Here is a 24,939-nt window from a genome sequence, read left to right as displayed (position 1 = left end):
AGCCATATAATTACAGCCTGCCAATAAAACATTGCTTATAAACATAAAGCATAGGTCAGGGGTGTCAAACATACGGCCCGCGGGCCGGATCCAGCCCACCAGACGGTCCAGCTCGGCCCGCCGAAGACTTTGCTAAGTGTGAAAATTACAGAAAGACATAAATTGCATTTCTATATTGGTGAAATTGCACTTGTTTTTCTTAATACATTTCAAGGGTTATGAATCAGAATGTCTCTTAAGAATATGGAGGTTTATGAGTACAAACGTTTTGTAATTTTGTTAATCGATCCAGTAATTGCTTCAAAAACAGCGTAAATGCGATGTCGTCAAACACGTCACAAAGCGAGGGAATCTGCAGAGGAGAGCCCAGTGGGCTGATGTCTGAGTTTTTGGTATTTATGTTTCTAGTTTATTGTAGAAAGACCTTAAAATAGGGTTTATCATACAAAAACCTTCACCAATGATTTAAACATAGAGAAATATGTGAATATTTTATGAAATATTGTTGTTATGTATGCATTAATTTGCTATGATTTTACTGGTCTGGCCCACTTGAGATCAAAGTGGGCAGTATGTGGCCCCTTAACCAAAATGAGTTTGACACCCCTGGCATAGGTAGTCCAATTTTAATGTTTCGGTGTATGTAAAACTTTTTTAATATCACTTCACATAGGCTAGTCCTGAGTTTGAAGACATTGTGTTATTCAGCCATTACATGAGCTTCTAACTGTTCTGATTTATTAGCAGAGAGCAAGAGATAATGGTGTAATGGTCCACATGCTGTACAGTAGATAAAAAGACACTGTTTGACATCAAAGTAATTTATTGAAAAACAAAGAATACAACAATAGACAAATGAATTAGATTTACAGCTCTCAAAACAATTTAAAGGGTGTGGATTCACTGATTAATGAACATGTCAACACTGTAATCAAACACCACACAGTTCAGCAGGAAACACACGCATATTCAGTACAAAGACTTCTAGGCTAGACCACTGCTCAACAATGCCTGTCCTTGTTAAGAGAGTCAAAACTGAGTGCACCCTGCCCTTAACTCCAGACATATCAGAGACGAGGGTTCCGTGGACAGCCATTAGCGGCGTCTGGAACTTTAAAAACATATCTCTTCATGTCAATAGTCTCTTGTCCTGGAGCAACTTTACAGTGCAGTATGTGGAGAACGTGCCTCCACGGGACTCTCGGGAGGAGGATGGCTGTCTTCATTCATTTAAAGGCATAGCACTGAAAGTGGTAACCACTTCATTTATGACAGAGTTCTGAAATGATACACGTCCAGTGTACCAGAAGGATAGATAAAGATCAAATATGTGAAACCAAGACTGGATGCCACATCTGTTGTTTCTATAAAGTTGCATGTCTGTAGTCATTTACATTTAAAATGACCAGGATTTTTACAGATATATAACTTTGTGACTTTGGTTCTCTTTGTTGTCTTAAAGATAACTTCAAAGATATTTCATCAGATCATGAGTCATAGACTGTAGTATCCAGTGGTTAAGAGAGGCAAAGACAAAATTGCAGGAAGAGACACAACAAACATTTCATTGGGAAATGCATTGTCTATCAATACACTCACATTAAAACATACTACTGAGAAAACCATTTCATTACCATCATAAATTTGAAATAATGAAATTAACAAATACTGCCATACATATTGCTGTTTTTGATGTTTTCATTACAAAGACTTTTTCCTTATAAAGCATTTGAAAAAGCTAAATACTTCAAGCAGGGCATGTACAAAGGTTTTACACTTCATGGCTTATCCACGTCTCTACATATTCAAAGATAAACAAAACGAGAAAGTATACCACACACTCTCCAAAGACTTTTTTGGTATTCATTTATGAGTTCTCTTCTCCACAGTCCACACAAGTTCAAAAACGTAATGTAACGGCATACTACTATTGAATTTTCATAGAACCATCCATGGATTTTCACACTACACAAAAAGAGTCAAACTCTTTAAAGAAGAGTCAACAAAAACATAGTCAGTATGGATGTTTGTGTTTTTTCTATTTTGCTCAAATTGTCCATTGCTGCACCCAGCACAACAAGTTCATTAGGATGTATTCAGTCAATGACCACCACAAAAATATCTCTTTTTCTGTACCTTCTTCGTTGGGTTCCTTCGGAATGTTAAAGTAAACACTCAATTCTTACAAAAGTTTGAATTGTCTGATATGCATTTCAATGAATTCCTTTCCACAAAATGAGAAGAACATTTGTGTGTTTCCTCAGTGGCACACAGTGTATTAGAATTAGATCTGTCCCAGCAAATGAGGAGTCAAATTTCAAATGGCTTCCATCAGTACAATGTACAGGTCAAAAGTGCAAATCCACTCAGTTCAGTAGGTTCAGTAAGAGGTTCCCATCTATGTCTGAGATGGTCAACTTATCTGCATATACATATACAAAACAACATTTACAAAATATGTAGTTCCTATTTTACACCACAGTGTCTCTCAAAGAAAAGGTCATATTGCCACGTTGTAAAGGGTATTAGGTTTGACCTGTTATAGCTGAGCATCTAGACTCAATCTGACATGACTGTGTGCAACTGCTCTTGGTAATGCTTGTGTATGTGCAGGTCCACTCACAGAAATGAAAAATCCCTGACGTCATTTTTTTTTATTATTCTTTATCAAAGATAGAAAATTGATGCAAAAGTATTTGTCTATGCCTTTTACCCTGTCAAAGTACAGTGTGGTACGTGTAGGGTTGGGTAGAGTGTCTTTTTCTTTGAGACACTGAATGGTGTGGTGGACCAATCCTGTGGAGTTCCATTCACTCATGGCTCATTCATACCAATAAGAAAAGCCAGGTCTATGACACAAGAGAACATCAGGACAGGGTGTCACAGCAGAGAACCTGGAAATATCAACACAGATAATATATATGATGGAATGTAGAAGGACACGCAGAAGGATATCTTTCTCTCTCTCTGTAGTGTCCCCAGTTCTGAGGTTGTTGAATTCAATCTATTTTGTGTCCATTTTCCATCCATCCATGCATACCAGTGGCAAGATGAGATGACCCCTTTGCGCAAAGATTTTGATAGAATTCAACACTACATCCTATAATAATAATAATAATCATTTATTTTATTTGTAATGCACTCTTCATTCAAAAGAATCTCAGAGTGCCAATCCTCAATTTCTTCTGTTGAGGCTGATAATAAAATATTTGGACTTCAGATGGCCATGTTTCCTTGTTGCTCTTCCATGAGATTGCCTCTGAATATCTGTCTCGGACAGTCTATCAAGTACTCTGAGATGAAAGGGTGAATGATTGAAACTGTATATGGTGTAGAGACAACCATACAAACTTTGGGGGAAATCATATATTTGTGAAAAAAAAAAAATAATAATTACAGCAAAGTGATTTAGCCCTTGAGGGTTCTTCCTGTCACAAGAAGGCCAAGGCCTCTGGGATGAGCCCACAGGGCTGGGGAGGGGGGGGAGGGGGGGGAGGGGAAGGGGGTCTCACGGGGGGCTTGGGCATCAGCGCTCTTTTAGAGAGCCAGGAGGGTGGGAGAGTTGAGTGAATCTGAGGACTGGTCGCCCCCGCTGCTACTGCTGCGGCGGTGTGCCTTGGAGCAGGACTCAGATGATGGAGAGGGACTCTCAGGCTCCAGCATGCTGGGGTAGGTGAAGATGAGGCTGGGCACACTGGGGGTGCACAAGGGAGTGGAGGCGGCCACCACTGGCGTATTGAGGCTCTCAACATCTGAGCAGAAGACACCCCCTCCCATGCTGATGGGTTTGATGACAGAGGAATGGACCCTGCCGACCTCCTCCTCCTCCTCATCATCATCATCGTCGTCATCATCATCTTCCTCATCCTCCAAAGGCTCCTGCTTCACCACAACTGGGTTAAGATGGTTGATGTGGCAGCGCTGGCCCATGGCCCGCATGGTCAGTGGCAGTGGTGTGCACTGGTGATCAGCCTGCCGCCGCTCCTCGGGGGGGAGTTTGCACACAGGATGGTGAGCGACTAGCATGAACTCCAGCTTGTCCTTCTCTTTCTGAAGGGTCTCAATCTCCTTCTGCAGGTCTGCTTTCTCCTCTTCCAGCTTCTCCGTCTCCTGGTGACAAGATTAAAAGGGTAAATGAGCATCTTTCTTTCTGTCTAGCACACTGCAGAAATATGAATCTAATAAAACAGCCCACAGCTACGTGTGGTGAGAGCACGGAGCAAGGAGTGATGCTGGAGGTTTGAGGAAACATGCAAGGCCAACACAGAAGAGACTTCCAGGACACTATGCTCAATAATCTCCTAATCATCGCTCCTTTTCTCCCTCTACTGTAGCACGTTGTGTGCATTTCAGATCTGTCGCATGGAATGCGCAGAATAAACTGACTCCCAGCTCACCCAATCGGCAATCCATCGAGTTCTTTGCTAAATCCTGCAATTACAACTAATTTCAGAGCAAAAAGAACTGTTCTGTTATAATACAGTATAAGACTTGATGTTTCCATCCGGAATGTGCCATAGAACACAACAGTCTTTCAAGCACCCATATGCTACAAGATAGTTAACAAACTGTATAATCCTTTTGATACAACTACTACTATGGATTAACAGACAACCCGACACAGGCTATCAGAGAGGCAAAGAAGCTTAATGGACAAAAGCTGCTGAGGTGATGAGTGACAACAAGGACACTCCACTCTTGTGCCAGGGATTCCAAACACTCCAAACCGACTACAAGCCCATCCTACAAACCCCTACCATTGCCCCTCTCTAACAGATAACCTCAATGACTTTACACACATCAGGCAACCAACAGCTCAAAGGCACTTCAACAGCACAAAGACTTCCATCATCACCCAGTGACCAGGTACTCCAGTTGTCTACAGACAGTGGAAGGAAGAATGTCCCAGCATCCACCCCTGCGAGGGGCTGTTGGACCACACAACACACCAGGTTGTGTTCATGTGTATGCAGAACAGTTGAGCACCAAGCTCCCCCCACTTCACAGATCAAAGAGCGCAGACCCCCATACTACAGCCCTGACCACATTTTACAAGGGACCATCAAAATCATACAGACCTACTGTATCACTTCCTGGTTTGGCCATATCACAAGGGAAGAACACCAACAAACTAAACAGGACAGTGAGGACAACTGAAGGGATTATTGGTAGCCCTCTTTCATCTTTGCTGGAGCTATACCACCAAAGCTGCATTTGCAGAGCCTCCGGCATCAGCAGAGATCCCCTCCCAAAGTCTGTTTTGCCCCATGTAGTCTAGAAAAAGGTACAGCAGCATCCGCACAAGAAACAACAGCCTACAAAACAGCCCCCCCCCCAGGCAGTCAGACTTTTGAACACATTGTGTTCTGCCTACCCCCATCCATCCACCCACTCACAAACACACACACTTACTTTCTAACCCCTCCCCCCTCCTTTTTTTGTGTAGTGTGTGTTTTTTTCATAAGAGGGGACTTTTAACATACACATGGGTAATAACATGGAAAATAATGCCATGCCACACTTCTGGTCTCTTGCAGTGTATGAAAGCATACCCACACTTGAGTCAAAAATCAAATAAGGGCCGTTTCTGTAAAGAAAATGTACATATATGAGAGTTCTAGTGCTCATTTTGTGGAGGCCATAGCTAGGTCACCAACCATGAGTGCAGAGACAGCTGATATACTCCTGGATACGTTTAACTTGAAACTTCATGGATGTTGAATCGTCATGGATGTTGGTGCACTGGTAAAAGTACCGTGGAGAAACATCATGACTGTAAAAGCCCTTAAAAGAGAATGTAGGAAAGCTGAAAGCAAATGGAGAAAAAACTAAACTTCAAATTCACCATGACCTCTATAAACAAAGTGTTTGTAGTTTTACCTATGAGTTATGCAGGGCTAGACAGCTAAATTTGATGATGAATTGAAGATGATTAACAGGAACATCAACAATACCCGCCCTCTATCAGACAGACCATCAACACCCCACAGTCAAACAATGAAACTATGCCATTTCTATGACCACCTAGAAATAATTTTATGACAATTTACAATTTAATACAACTGACAAAATACTCGAGAGGAAGTTCAGCATCTTTAATCATCAACATTGTGACTTTTTTTAATCCGTGGAGTTACTTAATCACCACTGGCAGCTGAATCTGATGGCTATGACATGGGGAGTCCCCCAGGGATCAGTTCTGGGACCTCTTCTGTTCAATCTCTATATGCTGCCTTTGGGCCAAATGGTACAGAACAACAACAGTGATTATCAGATCATATGCAGATATTATACACAGATTTAGCTGTCTCTCTCAACAAGATGACTACCGCCAAATAGTCTCACTGTGTCAATTTTCTTCAAGGGCAAAACAGAGATTATTGTGTTTGGCAACAAAGAGACGAGAATTAGCATTAGCAACATCTTGACTCTCTGGCTCTAAAAAAACAAAGTCTGAAATCTTGGCGTTCTAATAGACATAGATCTCACTTTTACCAACCATATCAAAGCAATCACCAAAAACAGCCTTCTATTATCTTATTATCTTAAATATAGCCAGAATCAAGGGTATGGTGTCCCAAAAAGACCAAGAGAAGCTCATTCCTGCTTTTATTTCCAGTAAAGTGGACTACTCTAATGGTCTTTTAGGTGGTCTTCCCAAAAAGACCATTAAACAGCTGCAGCTCATTATACTGCAAAACACTGCCGCTAGAGCTTTGTCCAGGATCAAGAGAACATTACTCCAGTTCCAAAAGATTTACATTGGCTTCCAGTTAGTTACACAATAGATTTTAAAGTGCTGTGAGTATATCTTTTAGATCTATGGAATCAGGTCAGCTAGTAAAGCCCAGCGTCCTAACCAAACACAGTGAAGACACATTTAGCTGGTCTTCTGCATGCACCTGGAACAAACTACCAGAATATCTCAGATGTGCCCCAAATGTAGCAATTTAAAGTGAAAAACATTTCTCTATGTGCCTATGACTGAGTTCTAAAAGGTATATTCTATTCTTATTCACTTTATTTTTAATTGAATTATATTACTTACCATCTTTTAATTATGTATTATGTGTACTTTCTTTTAATTATTTGTATTTGGTTATTGTCTTGTATTGTTTAATTACTACTTTATGTACTGTGTACTTCCTTTTAATTATATGTATATAATGTCTATTCCAGTTACACAATAGATTTGAAAGGGCTGCTACTCATATATATATATATACACAGTATGTATGAAAATAGACATTTCCATTGTGTGTGTGCGTGTCAGGCACCAACGCAAAAGAGCCTTATCAATGTTCCTCAACTGTCTTGTGTCCAACTCTGGCACAACAGGCCACACACCTGTGTCGAGCTCAACACAGTTCTGTCATAGTGTTGGCCTTTGAATCTGTGTGTGTGTGAGACAAACAAGTGGCTTTAATTAGATGTGGATGTAATTCAAAGCATTCAAAGCTATTGCCCACACTTAACTTTCTCCGTTTCCTTTTCCCACACTGTGTCACAAACGTCATTCTCTGCTGCAATGTATTCTGTTCTTAAAGGTACAGCCTGTGATTCTGGCAAAAGGTTATTGATGTTTGAGCTCAACAGCAAATCAAATGACATCCCTATCAACATGTTTGCTAGGCTGGAATAGTGTATGGCTCGGTCCGAGTCACTTTATTTGTTTCCCATTTACAGAGCCAAGACTGTGTACAAATATCACAGTTTTTTGAGCGCATACACAGAATGGACAGCTAGAGAACCTTGAGGAGAAATGAGCTGAATTTGACAAAAAGCCATCAGCTGCATCAGAAGAACAGACAGATACGTCACCAGAGTAACTGAGTGGAACACTGGCCTGCTGCTTTACTATTCAGGTTCACTAATTACTATTCAGAGATAGGTGTGTGTGTGTGTGTGTGTGTGTGTGTGTGTGTGTGTGTGTGTGTGTGTGTGTGTGTGTGCGTGTGGTGTTGGTTAAATGTACAAATCCTTATTGATCCTTCCATGTTTTATCTTTCAATTATGGTTTGTGTGCCAAACCTCAATACACATAGCATTTGTTATATTCTTTACATTTTGTAATTCTGTATTTCTGGAGTTTAACATTGTCTGTCTTGCCACAGTTCCACCACTGAACCAGTGAGCCCCCTGTGGAATGTACTTACTCCTTGAAGCATCTCAGTGAGCTCTCTCCTCCGATTGCGGCATTTGGCTGCTGCAAGTTTGTTCCTCTCTCTTCTCACTCTCCTCTTCTCCTCCTCCTCAGGAGTCAGCTAAGGTCAAAAAAGAACTTGGGAATTATTTCCTTTCCTCCCGCCCTTTATCCTCTCTCAGGCTCTCTCACACACAAACACACATGTACACCTTTTGTCTTGGAATAGAAATCAACTCAAATCTACACAACAGAGGTGCCCTGTGGTGGTGGGTCAAACACACAGGTCACCCTGGGAAACACACAAGGCATCTTCACGTTGAGAAGCTCATCTTTGTTTTGTCAGTGATAAACCAGCACAGATGGTGTGACAAGGGTGTGAATCAGGTCAGGGGACAGAATAATGAATGTCTATGGGTGTCTAGGCATTTCTAAACAGACTAGAAAGAACATTTTTAGAGAAGAGCCTTGACCTAGTCCCCTTACTTTTGTACTGCTTTGCAAACTGGGTGTCAGTTTCTCAGGTGGGATAGAGGCCTGTTTGACTCAGTAAGGAGCAATACTCGTATGTGCACCACTGCCACTGAATACAAAACCCACTAAAACAATACTCTTGGCAATAACTTCCTAAGTAGCATCTACTGATTACATTTCTCTTCCTTTCTATCCGGCTGTCTGGAGAGTGAATGGATGATTATCTTGGTCTCAAACCTATCATAAAGGCAGAGACTATATTATAAATTATTATCATTTCAGGCCCAGCTCTTAACTATGTAAAGGCGGTTTGACTAGAAAACTGTCTGATATAACCTCACCATCTGCAATAAGCCTATTAACGTCTGTGTATGGTATGGATCACGTCACCGTACACTTTTAACGTCTGTGTATAGTATGGATCACGTCACCGTACACTTGCTCAGGCACTTGACAAAAGAATCTGACAGGAAATATAACAGGGCGTGGCAGCCTTTCCCAGATTGCTTAACCACAGTTCTGCCGGGCCTGTGTGATTCTTCTTCACTAACCAAGTCTTCACTAACCAAACCTCTTCTTCAACTGGAAGAGTCGATTACCTGTACATGTTTTTCTTCTCTAGGCATGATTGCCCTGTGCATAATCAAATTTCCAAGAAAGTATCTGAAAATATCAATTTTTTTAAAAGTTTCTCACTTGCTCATCTCTCTTGCGTCGACCACGAGCATCCCCAATGGAGCGGATCACCCCTGGTCGGGACAGAGCCGTGTGCCCCAGCATGGCAGGACCACTGGACACAGGGAGCCCATAGGGGTGTGAGCGTGTGTATGGGTTGGACATTGACGTGATGACTGTGGGTTGAACCATCCACTGCAGATCCTGGCTGGTGGTAATGGCATTAATAGTGGGAATAAAGGCACTACTGGAGCCAGGCATGTCGACCCGGTACTTCTGTTGAAGAGAAAGAGAAAGAAAGAGAGAACATTGAAGAATATTCTTCTCACCTAGACAGGTTCAAAATGTAGACATCACCATTCAACGTTCAGACCCTAAAAAACTCCATCCTAATCTTTAGGCAAAACTTCCTGAAACCTCCAACCCCTCTTTAGCATTTCATGTCCTCGTCACAACATAATGAATCACCCTACTGCAATCGCATGGTATGTGCTTGACCCCTGCAGCCTAGTAACACAGTCAAGTGAATCATACAAAACCCCCACAGTCTGCATCCCACTGATTTCTCAATAACCTCCTGTCCATGATGCAATGGGAGGCCTTAGACACACAGATGGAACATTTGGATAATCATTTTTGTGTTTTGTAAGTGTTCTGAAGAATGGAATAATTTTAAGAACTGTACGAATTTTAATTCATTTTGAAACTGACCCTGCCTTAGGATGCAATTTCTTTCATTTTAGTGGAATTATTTAGAGTATTAAATCATTGCTTTCATAAGTCCATGTTGTAGTCTACACAAGTAGGCTAACCAAGACTAATGGTTGCAGTTTACTGAGGAAGGCTAGACATTACCTTGCCTTTCGAATCGAGTTGCATTTATTGTTGAACAGCATTTATTGTTGAATATGAAAACACATTACCCTATAAATGAATAGCCCATCATCCAAACTAGTGTAAAATGTCCTGACAGTGGGTTCCAAGTATAGCCTATCTTCCCGGGAATATGCCTTCTACCCTTGAATTCGACCAAGCGCGAGATGACTAATCGCGAAGGTATGCTGAAGACCGTGGATTCCAGTAAGACGGGAAACAGCACGATATTTAAGGTGCAGGGAAAACAGCCTTCCCAAAACATTCCATGTGCCATACAAAGGGGAACATTCCACGACGCTCACGAATTACGTAGACTTGTAACAAGAGGTTGTCTGAACTTGACGGGAACTGATTCCCGTAAACCAGGGATGAGGATGAGAGTCATTTCTCGAAAAGCTATAAAGGACTGACGTGGTTAAAATGCCTTTGGCAACCTTGATAAAATGAGCAACCTCACAACTAATAGGCTGTAGAGTAGGCTATGGCTATTCGTGTAGGCTAATCCATGGATATCAGGATTTTTTTATTAGCCTACTAATTAAAGCCCGACAATCTGCGACGTCAGATTTTGACAGTTTAATATGACGCCCTGATTTAAAAACGGTTAAAATATTCGATGGCATCAAGTAAGATAGATAGGCTACCTAGTAGTTAGGGTCTATATCAGTTCATAAAAGATATGTGCTATGCGCCTGGAACGGTCTATTGTCTATTCTAGAAAAAGGGATGTTTCACTTCATGCCCTAGGCAATTGCAAGACTAAGACATCACATTTGCTTTCCATTGCGAAACTGTTGAAAGAATTTAAACTTCAAGTCTAACTTCACCGTCCAAGCGAAATTTCACACAACACAACAGATGGTATACATCCGGCCCTTCGGGTGTCTTTCTAAGGAGGCACGGAGATAAAATAAAAATAATCCCGGGCAACAACCTGTTGATTAAACCCTAGCACTCCTGACTTGAGAAGTTGTTTCATAAATGCTACAAAAAGGCTGATAACATAGGATTTACGGAAGGTCGCTAAAATAGCCTATTCTTTCCTCAGAACATCTCCATCAACAGATTTTCCTGAAATGTCCAAGTGCCTTATCTGGTAGCGTAGCCTACTGTGAACATGTTGTAGTCTACATAGGCTATGAGGCGCAGTAGGATGGACATCACTCTTTGACCAAGTTCAGCTGTCAGGAAAGACCACCACCACAACAAGATTATCTTGTGACGCTCACAGAAACCATGCCACAATCTGAGCCATCATGTGTCCTTCAACTAGAGACGGGGATTCAATGTCGTTAAATGTTGCACATTTCCAAACCACACACGAGAATCCGACAAAACGAAAGCGTACGCTGGATCAAGTACATCTTTATTTGACAATATGCATCGGGATCTCTGGCATTCACTGTCTGTCCATCTAGAACGAGTCATTCCATAAAGCTTAGGCTGCTCGCAATATCCCTATGTGGTCAATGGTTTTGCGCACCTGTTTATATTTTAAATGCGCTGAGTGTGGGATATATCCAGTTTAGTAACTGACATTTCCTAGGCTGTAGCAAACCTCAGAGATAGTCTAGTTTACGGATGGATGATATTTTATGATCTAGGTTTAGTTAACAGAGGCATTCAATCCAACGTGGCTGTCTTTAATATCACCGATTAGCCTTATGTAAATTCAAAGTGGCTCACTTGTGGTCACCTCGACTCAGTCTTAACATTGATGGTCTCCTCAGGTCAAATGTCCGTTGTATTCACAGCGACATAGCCGATCACAAAATTGCCACGTCTCATAGCAGTCTATTTTTGCACTAGCCTAAATGATGGACAAACTCGCGAGAGAGGCTTTACAGCATTAAGCACGGATGTATGATTAGCTTCATAGTAGGCCTAGTTGGTCAATGATTTAACGTTCGGAGTCAATTGAACCGATTTGATAACGTAGGCCTACTTCGCCTAAATGATCATGTTGTATTCTTTATTACACCAACTCATATAGCCTAAGCCTAACCTATATCAGCCTTCATATGTGAATTCCACATGATCAGAATGTTGCTGAAAATGAGCATAAGTTAGCCTACCTGATAGCTTGAGGTAGAAATTGGACTGCCAATACTGCTGCCACTTGTGAAGAACTCTGGCTGTGCCGGAGACGCGCTGCTGCGGGAGGATGTGTCGTAGTTCCCGGAGTAGTCCTGGTACATGTTCCAGGAGAGAGGGAAGATTTCAGATGATTACGAACTCCGGTGTATAGGCTTCTCAAAATCGTCTTCGCGTAGAGAACAGCCCTTCACCGACAACGAAATCCCTTAACCAGCTAAGAAGTGTTATAAAGTTAAATGTAAATGTAGATGTAGTCTACATTCAGAACAGTCTACCTAAAATTCTGAAAACGTTATATCAATCCTTTTAGTGCTTCTACGGTATTGAACAGAGGCCTAATCGTTTACATCAGGTTCGCAAATCAGGTCCTCGCTCTTAAAAACACAAAATATAAATCCTCTGCGGTGAAACTAAATGTTTCTTTCGGTGTAGTGTTGTCTAGTTGTATAAACTGTTCTCTCAGGTGCTGAACCAAACTTGAGGAACAAAAGTCATCGAGGCACCTACTTTCCGCAGCCAGTCCGAGCTTCGCGTGGTGTGTGAGTTGTGGCTACAAGGATGAGTCACCGGAACGAATTCAACGTCGTGTTGTTTGATAAAAGTTAGGCTAATTATTTTTTTTCTTCTGTAGAGCAACTACTGTCCTGTTTTCTATTCCCGACTGCCGCACTCAGGTAGCCTATGACTCATTCTGTGACACCACTGTACTCTGCAACTCTGCTTATCAACGCCAACTTCAATTTGTACGTCATCGTTCGAGGGCGTACACCAGATAGTAATGGCTGTTATGAGATGAAGATATTTAGCCTACACCTTATCATTTTATATTTTAAATTAAAGGATTACACGTTTGCTAATCGTAATATCTAAAATGTATGCTTTGAGACACAATGTCTCGACAAATGGCTCTAAATGTCCCATGTAATAACACATTTTATATCAGTTGGTTTCGTCCATTGACGCATGTTTCCAAAAATGGTCAGTTGCGTCAGAGAACACGCGTGTGGGTTTCCTTGGAAAAAGCAGCCTTAAAAAGAACGTCAGTGACAGGAGGGAATCCCTCCCTCCATTTTCATATCATCTCCTAGCTTGTTTAATATTTAGATCCCAGACTGTATCGCAGATAGGGAACTTGATTACTTCAAAGAAAGACCTTTGTGATAACGAATAGCCATGTTATGGAAGTTTTCTTGACCAAGCCCATATCATGGCTATGATGATGACACTTTGTTGTCGATCGAGCCAGAGAAAGGGGGCGAGTTTAGGGGAAAGGAATAATAAAAGATATCCATAACTGCTAGGGTAGCGTATGTGTAGGATATAGCCTATGGTTTAGAGTAGGATTTTAATTCTCGCCTGCAGACCAGGAAGCAGTCAGATGTCGCCAACGGGAAGAGAATTCTCGGAGTTCCTCTGTGCGCCAAATCCTGACTATCACAAGCGATACCATATCAAATAGTAGGCTACACACGTGTGTAGTTGTAACTAGGTTATACTGTTTAATGTTAAAATACCCTGGATAAATGACCGATTTGTCAGTAACTGGAATCGCAAAGCGTGCAATCGTCAGTGATTGTCTATGATATAGGACGCACGCACGACAGGATGAGGGCAAAACGCCCAGATTTTGACAAGTTGAAGACATTAAACGCGGCATTAACTGCAATCCAATTTTCTGTACGTCCTATTTTAGGTTTAAAGCCCCAGTGTTGGCAAAGTCACTCTAATATTGTTTGCCATGCATTCAGCTACCACTGGAGGGGTTGGCTGAAAATTAAAGGATATTCCTCAAGGCGCCTTTGAGAGCTCATGCAGTTACAAACCACGATAGGCAAACAACAGCATCCTATCTTTAAAGTTTATCATGTATTATTTAAAATATGTAATACAAAGCTGCCTCAATATGCCTACACTTTGTCATATATACAAGATACAAGAACAAGAGACTGTAGGTGGTGGCCAATGTACTAATATCAGCTTGATCTGTGAACATTCATTTGACTGACCAATAGGCCTTGATTTAATTTAATTTGATGATTTCTTACATCTAATTTCTTTGTGTGCACAAGAGGAGGTCAATAGGTCACAGGAGGTAGGATATGTTCTTTTGCATGGATTGTCTAGAGTCATTAAGCTGTAGGTTTACATTAAATCTGTGTGATGATCGTCAGCGACAACATGTAGCCTAACATTAGCCAGAATCAGAATGTGGCTGTGATGTGACAGTTCAGCCGCCCTGAATGACACAGGGGCACCCGGCATTTAGGAGCTCTACCCGAGAAACAGATTTAAAGGGCATATTGCAAAGTAGATAGAAAACTACTATCGATTGTTAGGCTACTAAAAAAAAACATGAGCAATGTCCCTTTATTGTTGATGTTGTAAAGTAGGCTACTTCTTGTCCAGCACAGAGAGCAGAGAGGAACCAATATTTGGACAGTAAAGTTAGGCCTCCATCATAGCCTGCATGATTACCTGGTATAACTACATGTACATCATGCCTTTGTACAACACATTTTACAAAATGTATTCACTACACAAAGATGAACACAGACCTGGCTGTTCATCCTCGTGATATGAGAATGAATTCAAACCGTTCTCAAACCACAACCACTACCACAGGATAATATTGCTGAACCTGGATTAGCTCCTTGACCTAGATTATATCATACACATTCTTAGAACATAATCTGTTCGCTCCAAATACTGCTGCAATTTACCTACTCTGTACAGCTGTATGAGCTAAAGTGAGCTAAGAGGGGGGGCACCTCAGTGTCCCTTAAAGACTTATCAGTCAGCAGCTTGTGTTTCACATTTACTGAATAGAAATGAGGCAGTGAGTATATTTTATGATTCATAAAGGATGTGATGCTCCATGCCACACATTTAGTTAAGGTTCAAATATTGTAAACTGAGTAAACACAAAGGGACTGGAAGACACACGCATGCCCATAGAAAAAGTGTAGTTGTCAGAGATGGATCTTAGATGTGACTCTCACTACTGTTTCATTTATGAATCAATTTAATCACAGTTTAGTTGTCAAAGATGGATCTTAGATGTGACTGTCATTACTCTTTCATTCATGAATCAATTTAATCACAGATATTTCTCCTAAACTTCCAGTTTGAGACAAAAATGAGATGCATTTTATTGTCAAAATCTACCATAATTGACAAAAAGATCTCCTAGCTATCCCTTTTCTACAACAGCTTTGAACAGTCTTCCTGTCATAGGATAGATAAAGGTTGCAGGGTTTAGGGGGATCTATGAACAGAAATGGAAAATCGTACTCACAAGTATGTTTTCATTAGTGCATCATCACCTGTAACTATGAATCATTTTATTTTTGTTAATTTAAAATGAGCCCTTCGTCATTTGTTTACATACAGTAGGGATCTTCCACAGAGTCCGCCATGTTGTGGCGCCATGTTTCTACAGTAGCCCGGAACAGACAAACCCAAACACTAGCAGCAGAGAAGGCCTTTTCATATGGCACCTAAGGGCCACCGTAGCTTCTCCTACATGCTTGGAAAGGGAGGTCTTCAGTGGGTTGCCATCGGCAACCTCACCACTAGATCCCATTAAATCTCACATGCTGTACTTTTAAACGCAAGTCTACTTTAATGTGAAAAATCAGTCCATGGGAGAACTTTGGTCTGTATAGACATCTGAGAAGCAGGATAATTCAGCCTTTATCCCACTTTTAGTTCCATTTAATCTCATTGCTGTCTAGGAGAAATGTTGGAGGTAAGAATCCGATCTCTTTTCAGATTTCAGGGAGTACATATACCCACAACAACCATTGGCACTCAGGCAGTCCACAGACACTGCACAGATGTCTCATGAATTCCAGCCGGGCGAAGACAGCTGATTTTGATTAGATAACTGACTATCTTCTCAAATTTTATTTGCAGGTTTCCATGGCAACTAATAAGGAGAACTTGGAGACAGAAAAAGGGTAGAATGTTAACATTTCAAGGAATGTGAGATTGTCAGCAAAAGAAAAATGAATTTATGCTGGAATATTTCTAGTGATTCGGCCAGTCACATTAAGAGGTTTATACATACACACAATCCTTACTATTTATGGACGTTTTGCTGGAGTATCGAAGGGAACCTGGAAATGCAAATATACACAGCATTCACAAACATTAACCTCTTAATCCTGTCAGATACATGGTCAGATTGAGTGGGAAATCTTTTCTTCTAACTGTCATATTTTTTATCAAGGAGCCAGGACTATAAACACTATACATAATGGAGGCTTTATTTATTTATTTATTTATTTATTTGTTTGTTGTTGTTGCTGTTGCTTAACACTTGAACTAATTTACATAAACATATAAATACAATAAATAAATAATAAAAACAATAAAAACTTAACCCTAGATCAACACTATTCTCTGGTGAAAGTGATTTATATAAAACTAGGATCTGCCCCTAACCACTAAGCTTTTGGATATGTACACACAACACAGTTTTACTGTCAATAAATAATCTTTATTGAAAAAATGTCACACATAAGCTTAAAGTATTGAACCTGTTCCTTTTCATTTTGAATGTAATCACATGTTAAAATCCTCAGTTCATGCCACCAGATGTCTTCACGTCCACTTTGTTGCCTTCTCTCAATTAGCCAATGGCCATTGAGTGACCCACAGCTCTGACTGGCACGAGAGACTGGTGTGAGAGAAACATGCCGGACATACCCAGTGGGGGAGGGGAATCCAAACCTACAGTTATCTCAGTCTGTTAGTGGTTAACCTAGGAGAATATACGTGTATTGGGGAAGGGTATACCCAGTGTGTAAAATAATTTAAAATGAACTGTAGGCCTACATCCCCATGCTGTGAATTTGAGGTATATTCTCCTACTAGCTGTTGCATACTTACGCGTAACACTAAAACAACCCAAACAAATATGATCCACTGACAAGGTATGCTTGGCTAACGTGGTTTGTAGGCATATCATCATGATTGTTTTATGAATTAATTCTAAATCTAAATGAACTTCTAATCAATCTTCCTTTCTTCTCCCCCGTGTATCTTCCCCACACAACAAGGCATTAAGAACACCATGGGCTACTGAACAGTGTGGCCATGGCTTGTGTAAATGTGTGCTGATGTATGGGAATGAGGTAGCTTAAAAAGGTCTAAAAGGTGCGTTTCAGGTCTATCCTTGTTGGTTAATAGGTTTAATGTCCTACATTTAAACCATACATTTGTTCAATTTACTGTTTTAGGTTGCATAATAAATAAAATGTCTTTCTTGCTCTCTCAAAACCTACTATGAAAGCATTATGATATTTTCCCAGTAGTTCTTAGGTGTTTTCCCCATTTGATGGTTTTCCGTGGTCTAATTTCTCTTTGCCCGTGTTCTGCATATACATTGGGCTAGAGTTGGTAGAGACTCCTTCATGTTCGTGACAGTGGTCATGTAATGGTTATGACGGTGTCATGTCAGTCTTATGCACACTCCTTCAAATAAAGTGTTGCCATATTTTGTTACCTGCCTGGTACCCATGTGCTGTGTAAGTAGAGGGTGTGTTATGTCTCTGTTATTAAGTTTAGGTAAGTTCTGTTAGTCGCTTTCAGCCAAACATATTAAAATCATTGTACATCATTTGAAGTGAGTCCCACAGCACAGCATCTTATTGTATAGCCTAGTGTCAGCTACTGCCGATGGGTCCTTTTTATTAGCTTCTAACTGTGTCTATCTATCCACCTGTATATTTCTCATTCTGCGCACAGATATGGTAATTTCAAGAAAAAACTTGATTTATTGTTCTTTAGAATTGTTCTAAGTAGTTATTAATTAAAAACCACAAAATAATGGACCTGGAACCCAGAACAAACTGCAATAAAAAGTATGTACTCCCTAGCAACATAATTACATAGAAGGCATTAACACTAATCACTAAGCATCAAGTATCACTTCACTTTGCTGCAGATTCCTCTTGCCATTGGACATGGAAGAAAAAGCACACTACAGCAATCAGCAAAGGACACATTGGAAAATGTCAAGAGCAGCATTTGTTTTTTTTAATAGTAAGCCAAACCTGATGACCTCACTCCAGTTACCTAAATGCCAAACTGTGAGGTTTCACCCACCTCCATCACCCTTATTTTGAGGTGAAACCAGAGGAAGTGGGAGGCCAGGGCTGACTTTGATCCTGTGGCGGTAAACATTTTGAATACAAAATCATTTGTATATAACATTCTGTATGCAACTCTTTTCTTCTTTGTTTCCAGTAAGAAAGCAAACACTAGTAAGCGAAATGTGTGATAACAGGCATGGCAGGGTGAAAGAGAGGAAGACAATATGGTGTTTCACTTTGTAGTGGTGCTTCCCTCACTCCAGCCCTCAGAAGCGTTAGCATAGCCACAGCACTCACATCAAGGGCAGAATACGCATGAATACTGTTCACAGAAGAAACACCCAGACTTTGGGATGGCTCCGCCTGAAGTGCGTAACTCTCTTAATGCTGCACATGTCTTAAGTCAAGGGTGGAATACGCGTTGGCTGAAAAGTACGTAGCTGCACGCATTTTTTGACTTCCATGCATGGGAGAATCGCACCCATGCGCAGGAGGCAGAGAGAGGTGGAGGGACATTTGCATAGAGGAGAGGAGAGGAGGAGAGGAGGAGAGGAGAGGAGGAGAGGAGGGAGGAAAGGAGGGCGCGGGAGAGGAGGGAGGAGGGAGGAGAGGAGGAGAGGAGGAGAGGAGGAGAGGAGGGCGGAGGAGAGGAGGAGAGGAGGAGAGGAGAGGAGGGCGGAGGAGAGGAGGAGAGGAGGAGAGGAGAGGAGAGGAGAGGAGGACAGGAGTGCGGAGGAGAGGAGAGGAGGGCGGAGGAGAGGAGGAGAGGAGAGGAGAGGGTGGAGGGAGGAGAGGAGGAGAGGAGGGTGGAGGGAGGAGAGGAGGGCGGAAGGGAGGAGTAGAGGAGGGTGGAGGAGCGGAGGGTGGAGGAGAGGAGAGGAGGGTGGAGGAGAGGAGGAGAGGAGGGTGGAGGAGAAGAGGGCGGAGGGGAGGAGAGGAGGAGAGGAGAGGAGGGTGGAGGGAGGAGAGAGGGAGGAGAGGGGAGGAGGGCGGGAGGAGAGGAGAGAGGGAGGAGAGGAGAGGAGGAGAGGAGGGTGTAGGAGAGGAGGGCGGAGAGGAGGAGAGGAGGAGAGGAGAGGAGGGTGGAGGGAGGAGAGGAGGGTGGAGGAGAGGAGAGGAGGAGAGGAGGGTGGAGGGAGGAGAGGAGGGTGGGGGGTGCCAGCAGTCCTCTTCCTGAGGTCTCTTCCTTCGGTGCATTCATTCCTTCCAGCTGGATGGAGGCTTAATGCGAGTGTGGAAAAGTGGAAAATTTAATTAGGCTGCCAAAGGGGGTTTGTGTCACTTGGCACGAGCAGAGCATGACCCTTCCCCCACGCCCCACGCTCCACGCTCCACGCTCCACACCCCTATGTTCTTTCTCCCATCCTTATCCTGTTGGCCTGTCCGCTGCCCTCACGTGCTGCTTGGTGCCTGCACTTTTGCCCTCTTCCTTTCCCCAGGGGGATGACCTTAGGGGCTTAAGGGGACAGGCAAAGGTCAACATGGTCCAACATTATGTAGGAGTGACATGATGTGTTTACACAATGACCCCTTCTCCTCTGTTTAATTGGAGAAACATAAACAACTGAATGAATGTGAATGGCTGAACACAGCATAAGCCACTATAACTCTAACGGGGGATTCTCTCTCACTGATGTTAGTGACAGGTTAGTACAGTCAGCACCGTGTTTTGGGTCTCTCCTCTCCACCTTGCATGTCATATCTGAGACTTTCATAATCGAAGACCTTAAAATATGTAGAGCAGAATGAATGTATTTTTTAATGTACATGTACATGTTTAACAACATCAACATCAACTGAAGCCTTGATCTGTCCCATCATGTTAAATGTACCTGTATACGTGTGACTCAGTCTATGCTGTCAGTCCACCTGTGTAGCAGAGCGACAGGCTACCAAGATATGTCCCATATCATCATGACAGGCATACCGTCAGCTGGAAGGCCATTCTAACTGACAGTTCCAAAGGGGTGGGTTGGTGGTGGGATGGATAGATTTTTAGTCATGGAAAAGTAGGGTGACCGATAACTTTGATGCTGGCACTAACAGTGCAACTACACTGTATGTAGCCAAATTTCAAAATTGCTGTTATACTCTGAGACAAATGCACACTACAAACACGTCCCACATTGAAGGCATTTGTGGTATGGAAATACCTTGCTTTGTGTTTCATTTGAATAAAACCACAACATGAGTTTGTCCATCTATGATTGGCAGTATTTATAAACTCTGTACTAAGCCTTTCATATTTGGGATGTCTTGTGAGACCATGTGAAGACTGAATATTGAATGGATATCCAACAAAATGACATGATGAACTTGATTTAAAACATCACCTGACAAATACTGGGCTTCTGCAAAATTAGGAAGTGTTTATTTCCAGCCATGTATTTTTTAAATTCCATTTAGTGGTGGTGAGTGGCTGTCATACTGCCTTGATATTATTAATTCAAGCCCAAAGCAACACCCTCCCTCATTTTTGAAAATGCCAAAAAAAAACAAAAAAACATATTGGGGATAAAAAAAGCAGCAACCTGAAAGCTCCAGATCTGAGCTGAATGTTGATCAGCTTAGCGGTGTTCTCTTCTGGCTTTCAAAGCTAAACTAGGAGGACTGTGATTGGCAATTAACAATCAGAATTTTAATACAGCAGTTGGTATCTACAAAATTGTAAGAATTGCATGCAGTGTGCTTGATATTTCTGCGATGTAAAGTGGGGGGAGAACAGTAATTCTCTAATTTCCGTGACATCTTTGGGGCCATTTTCCTGCACTTTTAGATCAAACGGGCTGCAACAAAAGGCGCCAAATCCCTCCACTCTCGCTCACTCCCAAATTAGCTAAGCCTCTCAGCTCCATCATCCCAAACATGGCTCACATCAACAACTCAAGCCACATCCCCGTGCGCCGCCGCTATCCTCAATCCTCTCCTCTCCGCCCCCTCACTCCTTCACCAAGGAGGGAGAAGAGGAAAGAGGCAGAGAGAGAAGACAGAACAAAATGGGGAAAGGAAAAAACTCCTCTTCATGTCATTCTGCATTTCCACACGGTGTGACTGGAAATAACCCTCCAGTGATCCAAAAAGGGAAGCATACATATACAATTATTTTATTGTTCTCCACCTTTTCTGTTCCTCCAATGACTGTTACTGTTCCTTAAGGAATATGATGAATAAAAGAGACTCCAAAAATGAGTAGCCTGGTCTGACAGCTTGAGAAGTTGGCAGTGGTAAACAGGCGCGGGTGCACGCACCTCACCATGACAGATTCAGGCCTGTGCAATGTTCCCCATTTCGCTCCAGTTGCCTCCTGCACTGCCTTCTGCCCTGTCTACTTAGTGTCACGTGGAAGAGTAGTGATTAAGAGTGGCAAGGTGCTTTTCAATCATATTTCCTTTTTTTCCAGCTGTTATTTTTGCTCTCACTGTTATTTGTGTTTGAGTTTCTGAGTTAGCACTGAAATCCGCAGGATCACTTGAAAAGTGCCCTTGAGATCTTGACGTTAATCACTTGTCAAGGACCAATATGAATTCCTTTTTGTTTGTTTACGACTAACAACATGGTGCAATTAGGCGAGAGGTCTTACAGATAGTAGTATTCAAAGAGGGGTGTGTCCCTTCCATACTAATAACGTGGTCACCAGACACTAAATTAGAGCCAGCAAGCACGTTGCAATGCATTTTGCCCTGAGTAACAGCAGGCAAAAGACATGTCCTTGTCCTATATATGAATCTAATGTGACACATTTCAAGAATCTGTCTCTGTATCCAAATGGAACAATATATTTCTTGTGGGTAGCACCTTCCCGTGATGGCACTCTATGCCCATAGTGGGCTACCAGTGGCACAAACATCTTGGCCAAGGGCTGTTAATGTTACGCCAGTTAATGAATCATTACTTTCTGAAATCAGCCCTGGCTTCCACTCCATAATTTCCCCAGCCTGCTGCCACAGATCTCTGAATTAAGGCAGGATTAATGGATTTGAGGAATTAAACCCCGAGTTGGCAAGCAGAGGGCCTCTGATGCTGCAGACAAAAAGTCCCTCCTGTCATCTTTAAAGCCCAGCGCTAGCAACACCTAATTGAGGGCTAAGCCATCTACTTCTCTGTTTGGATGCAGTCGCATGAACTCTCTTACAATACCTAGTGTGGGGAGGAAACAGCATTCGACTTTATATGTGGCTTCAACCTGTCAGTAAATACATGTTTTAGTGAAGATGAACATCAAGAGGTTTTATTTTTGACAGCAAATAAGAAGGCAAGAAGAAACATGGCAGTAGTTACAGGCCTATTTATCTCACAGGGCAACTACGTTCTACGTTCTCTTTCTCTCTGTTTGCCAATACAGGTAGAGAGAGCTAACATCAGGGGAAAAAATCTCATTTGAGTATCTTATTACAGCATCTTAAGATAATAAATGCCCCAGGATCAGTCAGCCTGTAGTTCACAATTAAATGTGACAGTTCCTGCATTACCAATAATAAATACAGCAGAGGCTGTCCCTCAGGCCAACGGAGACCGCTGACAATGATGAACACAACAGTGGGCACGCAATTCTGCACACACATACACACATACAAACACACACACATACACACATACACACATACACACATACACACATACAAACACACACACACACACACATACAAACACACACACATACACACATACACACATACACACATACAAACACACACACATACACACATACACACATACACAGATACATCTACACACATACACACATACACACACACATAAATCTACACACATACACACTTACATACACTGTGGTAGCCCAAGCTGCTCTTGGGCTCCCACTTAGTTTAAACATGGGTGATTTCCCTTACTAGGACTATACAGGGCAGGCTTTAGGACCCTGGGGAGGTGTTCTGGGGACTAGGCAGGTCGGGCCATTCCCTAATTGGACACACAGGTGTAGATTGTTTGACTAGTTGCTGCTCAGTGCCAAACTAGTCAGACAAAGACTTTAAAGAGTCAGTGAGAAGCGGGGTTGACGAGAGGGAGAGACAGAGGGGAAGGTGCCGGTTGCACTGGGTGCAAGCCGGAGGGTTTACCCCATTTTCTGTTTGTTTAAACATCTTTGTTTGTGATTTGAAGCCTTAATAAAGAAAGTGCTTTTGGATAATTCCCTGGTTGCGTCCTTTTGAGAGCTGGGCTGCGACATATGGTGGAGAATGCGGGCACAGTGACCCAGCTGAGGGAGAGAGAGAGACAGAGGGGAAGGTGCCGGTAGCACTGGATGCAAGCTGGATGCAAGCCGGAGGGTTCACCCCATTTTCTGTTGGTTTGAATACTTTTGTTGTAACTTTAAATAGTTAATAAAGAACCTGCCTTTGAGAAATTCCCTGGTTGCGTCTTGCTGAGAGCTGGGCTGCGACAACACACATACACACATACACACATACACACATAAATCTACATACATACACACTTACATACACACATACACACTTACATACACACATACACACATACACAACTTACATACACACATACAGGTACACACATACACACACACATACACACATACACGCTTATATACACACATAAATCTACACACACATACATACCGTAAATCCTCAAATAGTAGCCGGGGCTTTTATTTACTTAGGCTGCACAGCGCACCGGCCTGTATTTGGGGCAGGCTTGTATTAGGGGCAGGCCTTTATTTCTTACGGCTCTTCAGAATGTTCAAAAAAGTTCCGTTGATTTGAATGGGGCACCCCAACGTTAGCAGGTCTGTAATTTCTTGATATTCACCACCTCGAAAAGTTAATGACCGCTGTCATTGGCAACGGGTTTTGTGTTTCTAATTCACATCTTTCATATCATTCCGCAAGAAGTCCGTCATTTAACGTAGCGGAAAGTCATTGTAACTTGAAGTCAGCAAGTAATGGGTTGCTACGCAACACCTGGGACGTTAAAGTTCTATTAGCCTGAAGAAAAAAAATGTCTTAGGGAAATCACGAAACGGCAACAAAATCATTAAAAAGAGGTATTTTGGAGGAATGTCTTCTATCGTTTAGGCAAGTAACTGTATAATAACAAATTCGCCTTGTAGGCTGAAACATTTCTTTTTTTAATTGCAAACAGCCATGAAATTAGCCAACAACATTAAACATGAGGAGAACATGTATTTTTGGAAATGCATTCAATTAAATTGTGATGTCTGCTTTGTGCTGGACTGATGCTGGTAGGCTACAGTAAAATAGGCTACCAGTACCTTTTTTTTACCCCCGGCTTGTATACAGGGCCCGGCCTTTATTTGTCGGTATCGACCACGCCCCCGGCTACTATCTGAAGCCCGGCCTCTAATTGAATCCCGGTCTTTATTTGCGGATTTACGGTACATCTACACACTTACATACACACATACACACATACACACACACACATACACACACACATACATACATACAAATATACATACACATACATACATACATACACACACATACACACATACACACATACATCTACACACATACACACATACATCTACACACTTACATACACACATACATACACACATACACACATACACACCTACACACA

At 42.0% G+C, this 24,939-nt stretch overlaps 1 protein-coding gene across 3 annotated transcripts; it reads right to left on the bottom strand.

Moving 5' to 3' along the window:
* Positions 1–805: 805 nt before the first annotated feature.
* fosl2 (FOS like 2, AP-1 transcription factor subunit) lies at positions 806–13,040 on the bottom strand. Of its 3 annotated transcripts, none has more exons than XM_042709730.1 (5): positions 12,773–13,040; positions 12,244–12,479; positions 9,314–9,568; positions 8,157–8,264; positions 806–4,110 (listed from the first exon to the last, which is right to left on the bottom strand). In XM_042709730.1, exons 2-5 carry the CDS (start codon positions 12,364–12,366, stop codon positions 3,538–3,540), a joined length of 1,059 nt encoding a protein of 352 aa, XP_042565664.1. In that variant the 5' UTR covers positions 12,367–12,479; positions 12,773–13,040; the 3' UTR covers positions 806–3,537. The 3 variants fall into 3 exon arrangements, with proteins under 3 accessions (XP_042565664.1, XP_031435997.1, XP_012669731.2); XM_031580137.1 differs by having other exon boundaries at positions 12,244–12,357; positions 12,773–12,897; XM_012814277.3 differs by having other exon boundaries at positions 12,244–13,040.
* Positions 13,041–24,939: the final 11,899 nt, after the last annotated feature.

Source organism: Clupea harengus, chromosome 14 (genome assembly GCF_900700415.2).
Source record: "Clupea harengus chromosome 14, Ch_v2.0.2, whole genome shotgun sequence".
Taxonomy (NCBI): domain Eukaryota; kingdom Metazoa; phylum Chordata; class Actinopteri; order Clupeiformes; family Clupeidae; genus Clupea; species Clupea harengus.
Note: the sequence above shows the minus strand (reverse complement) of the source record. Positions and strands in the feature narration are given on the sequence as shown.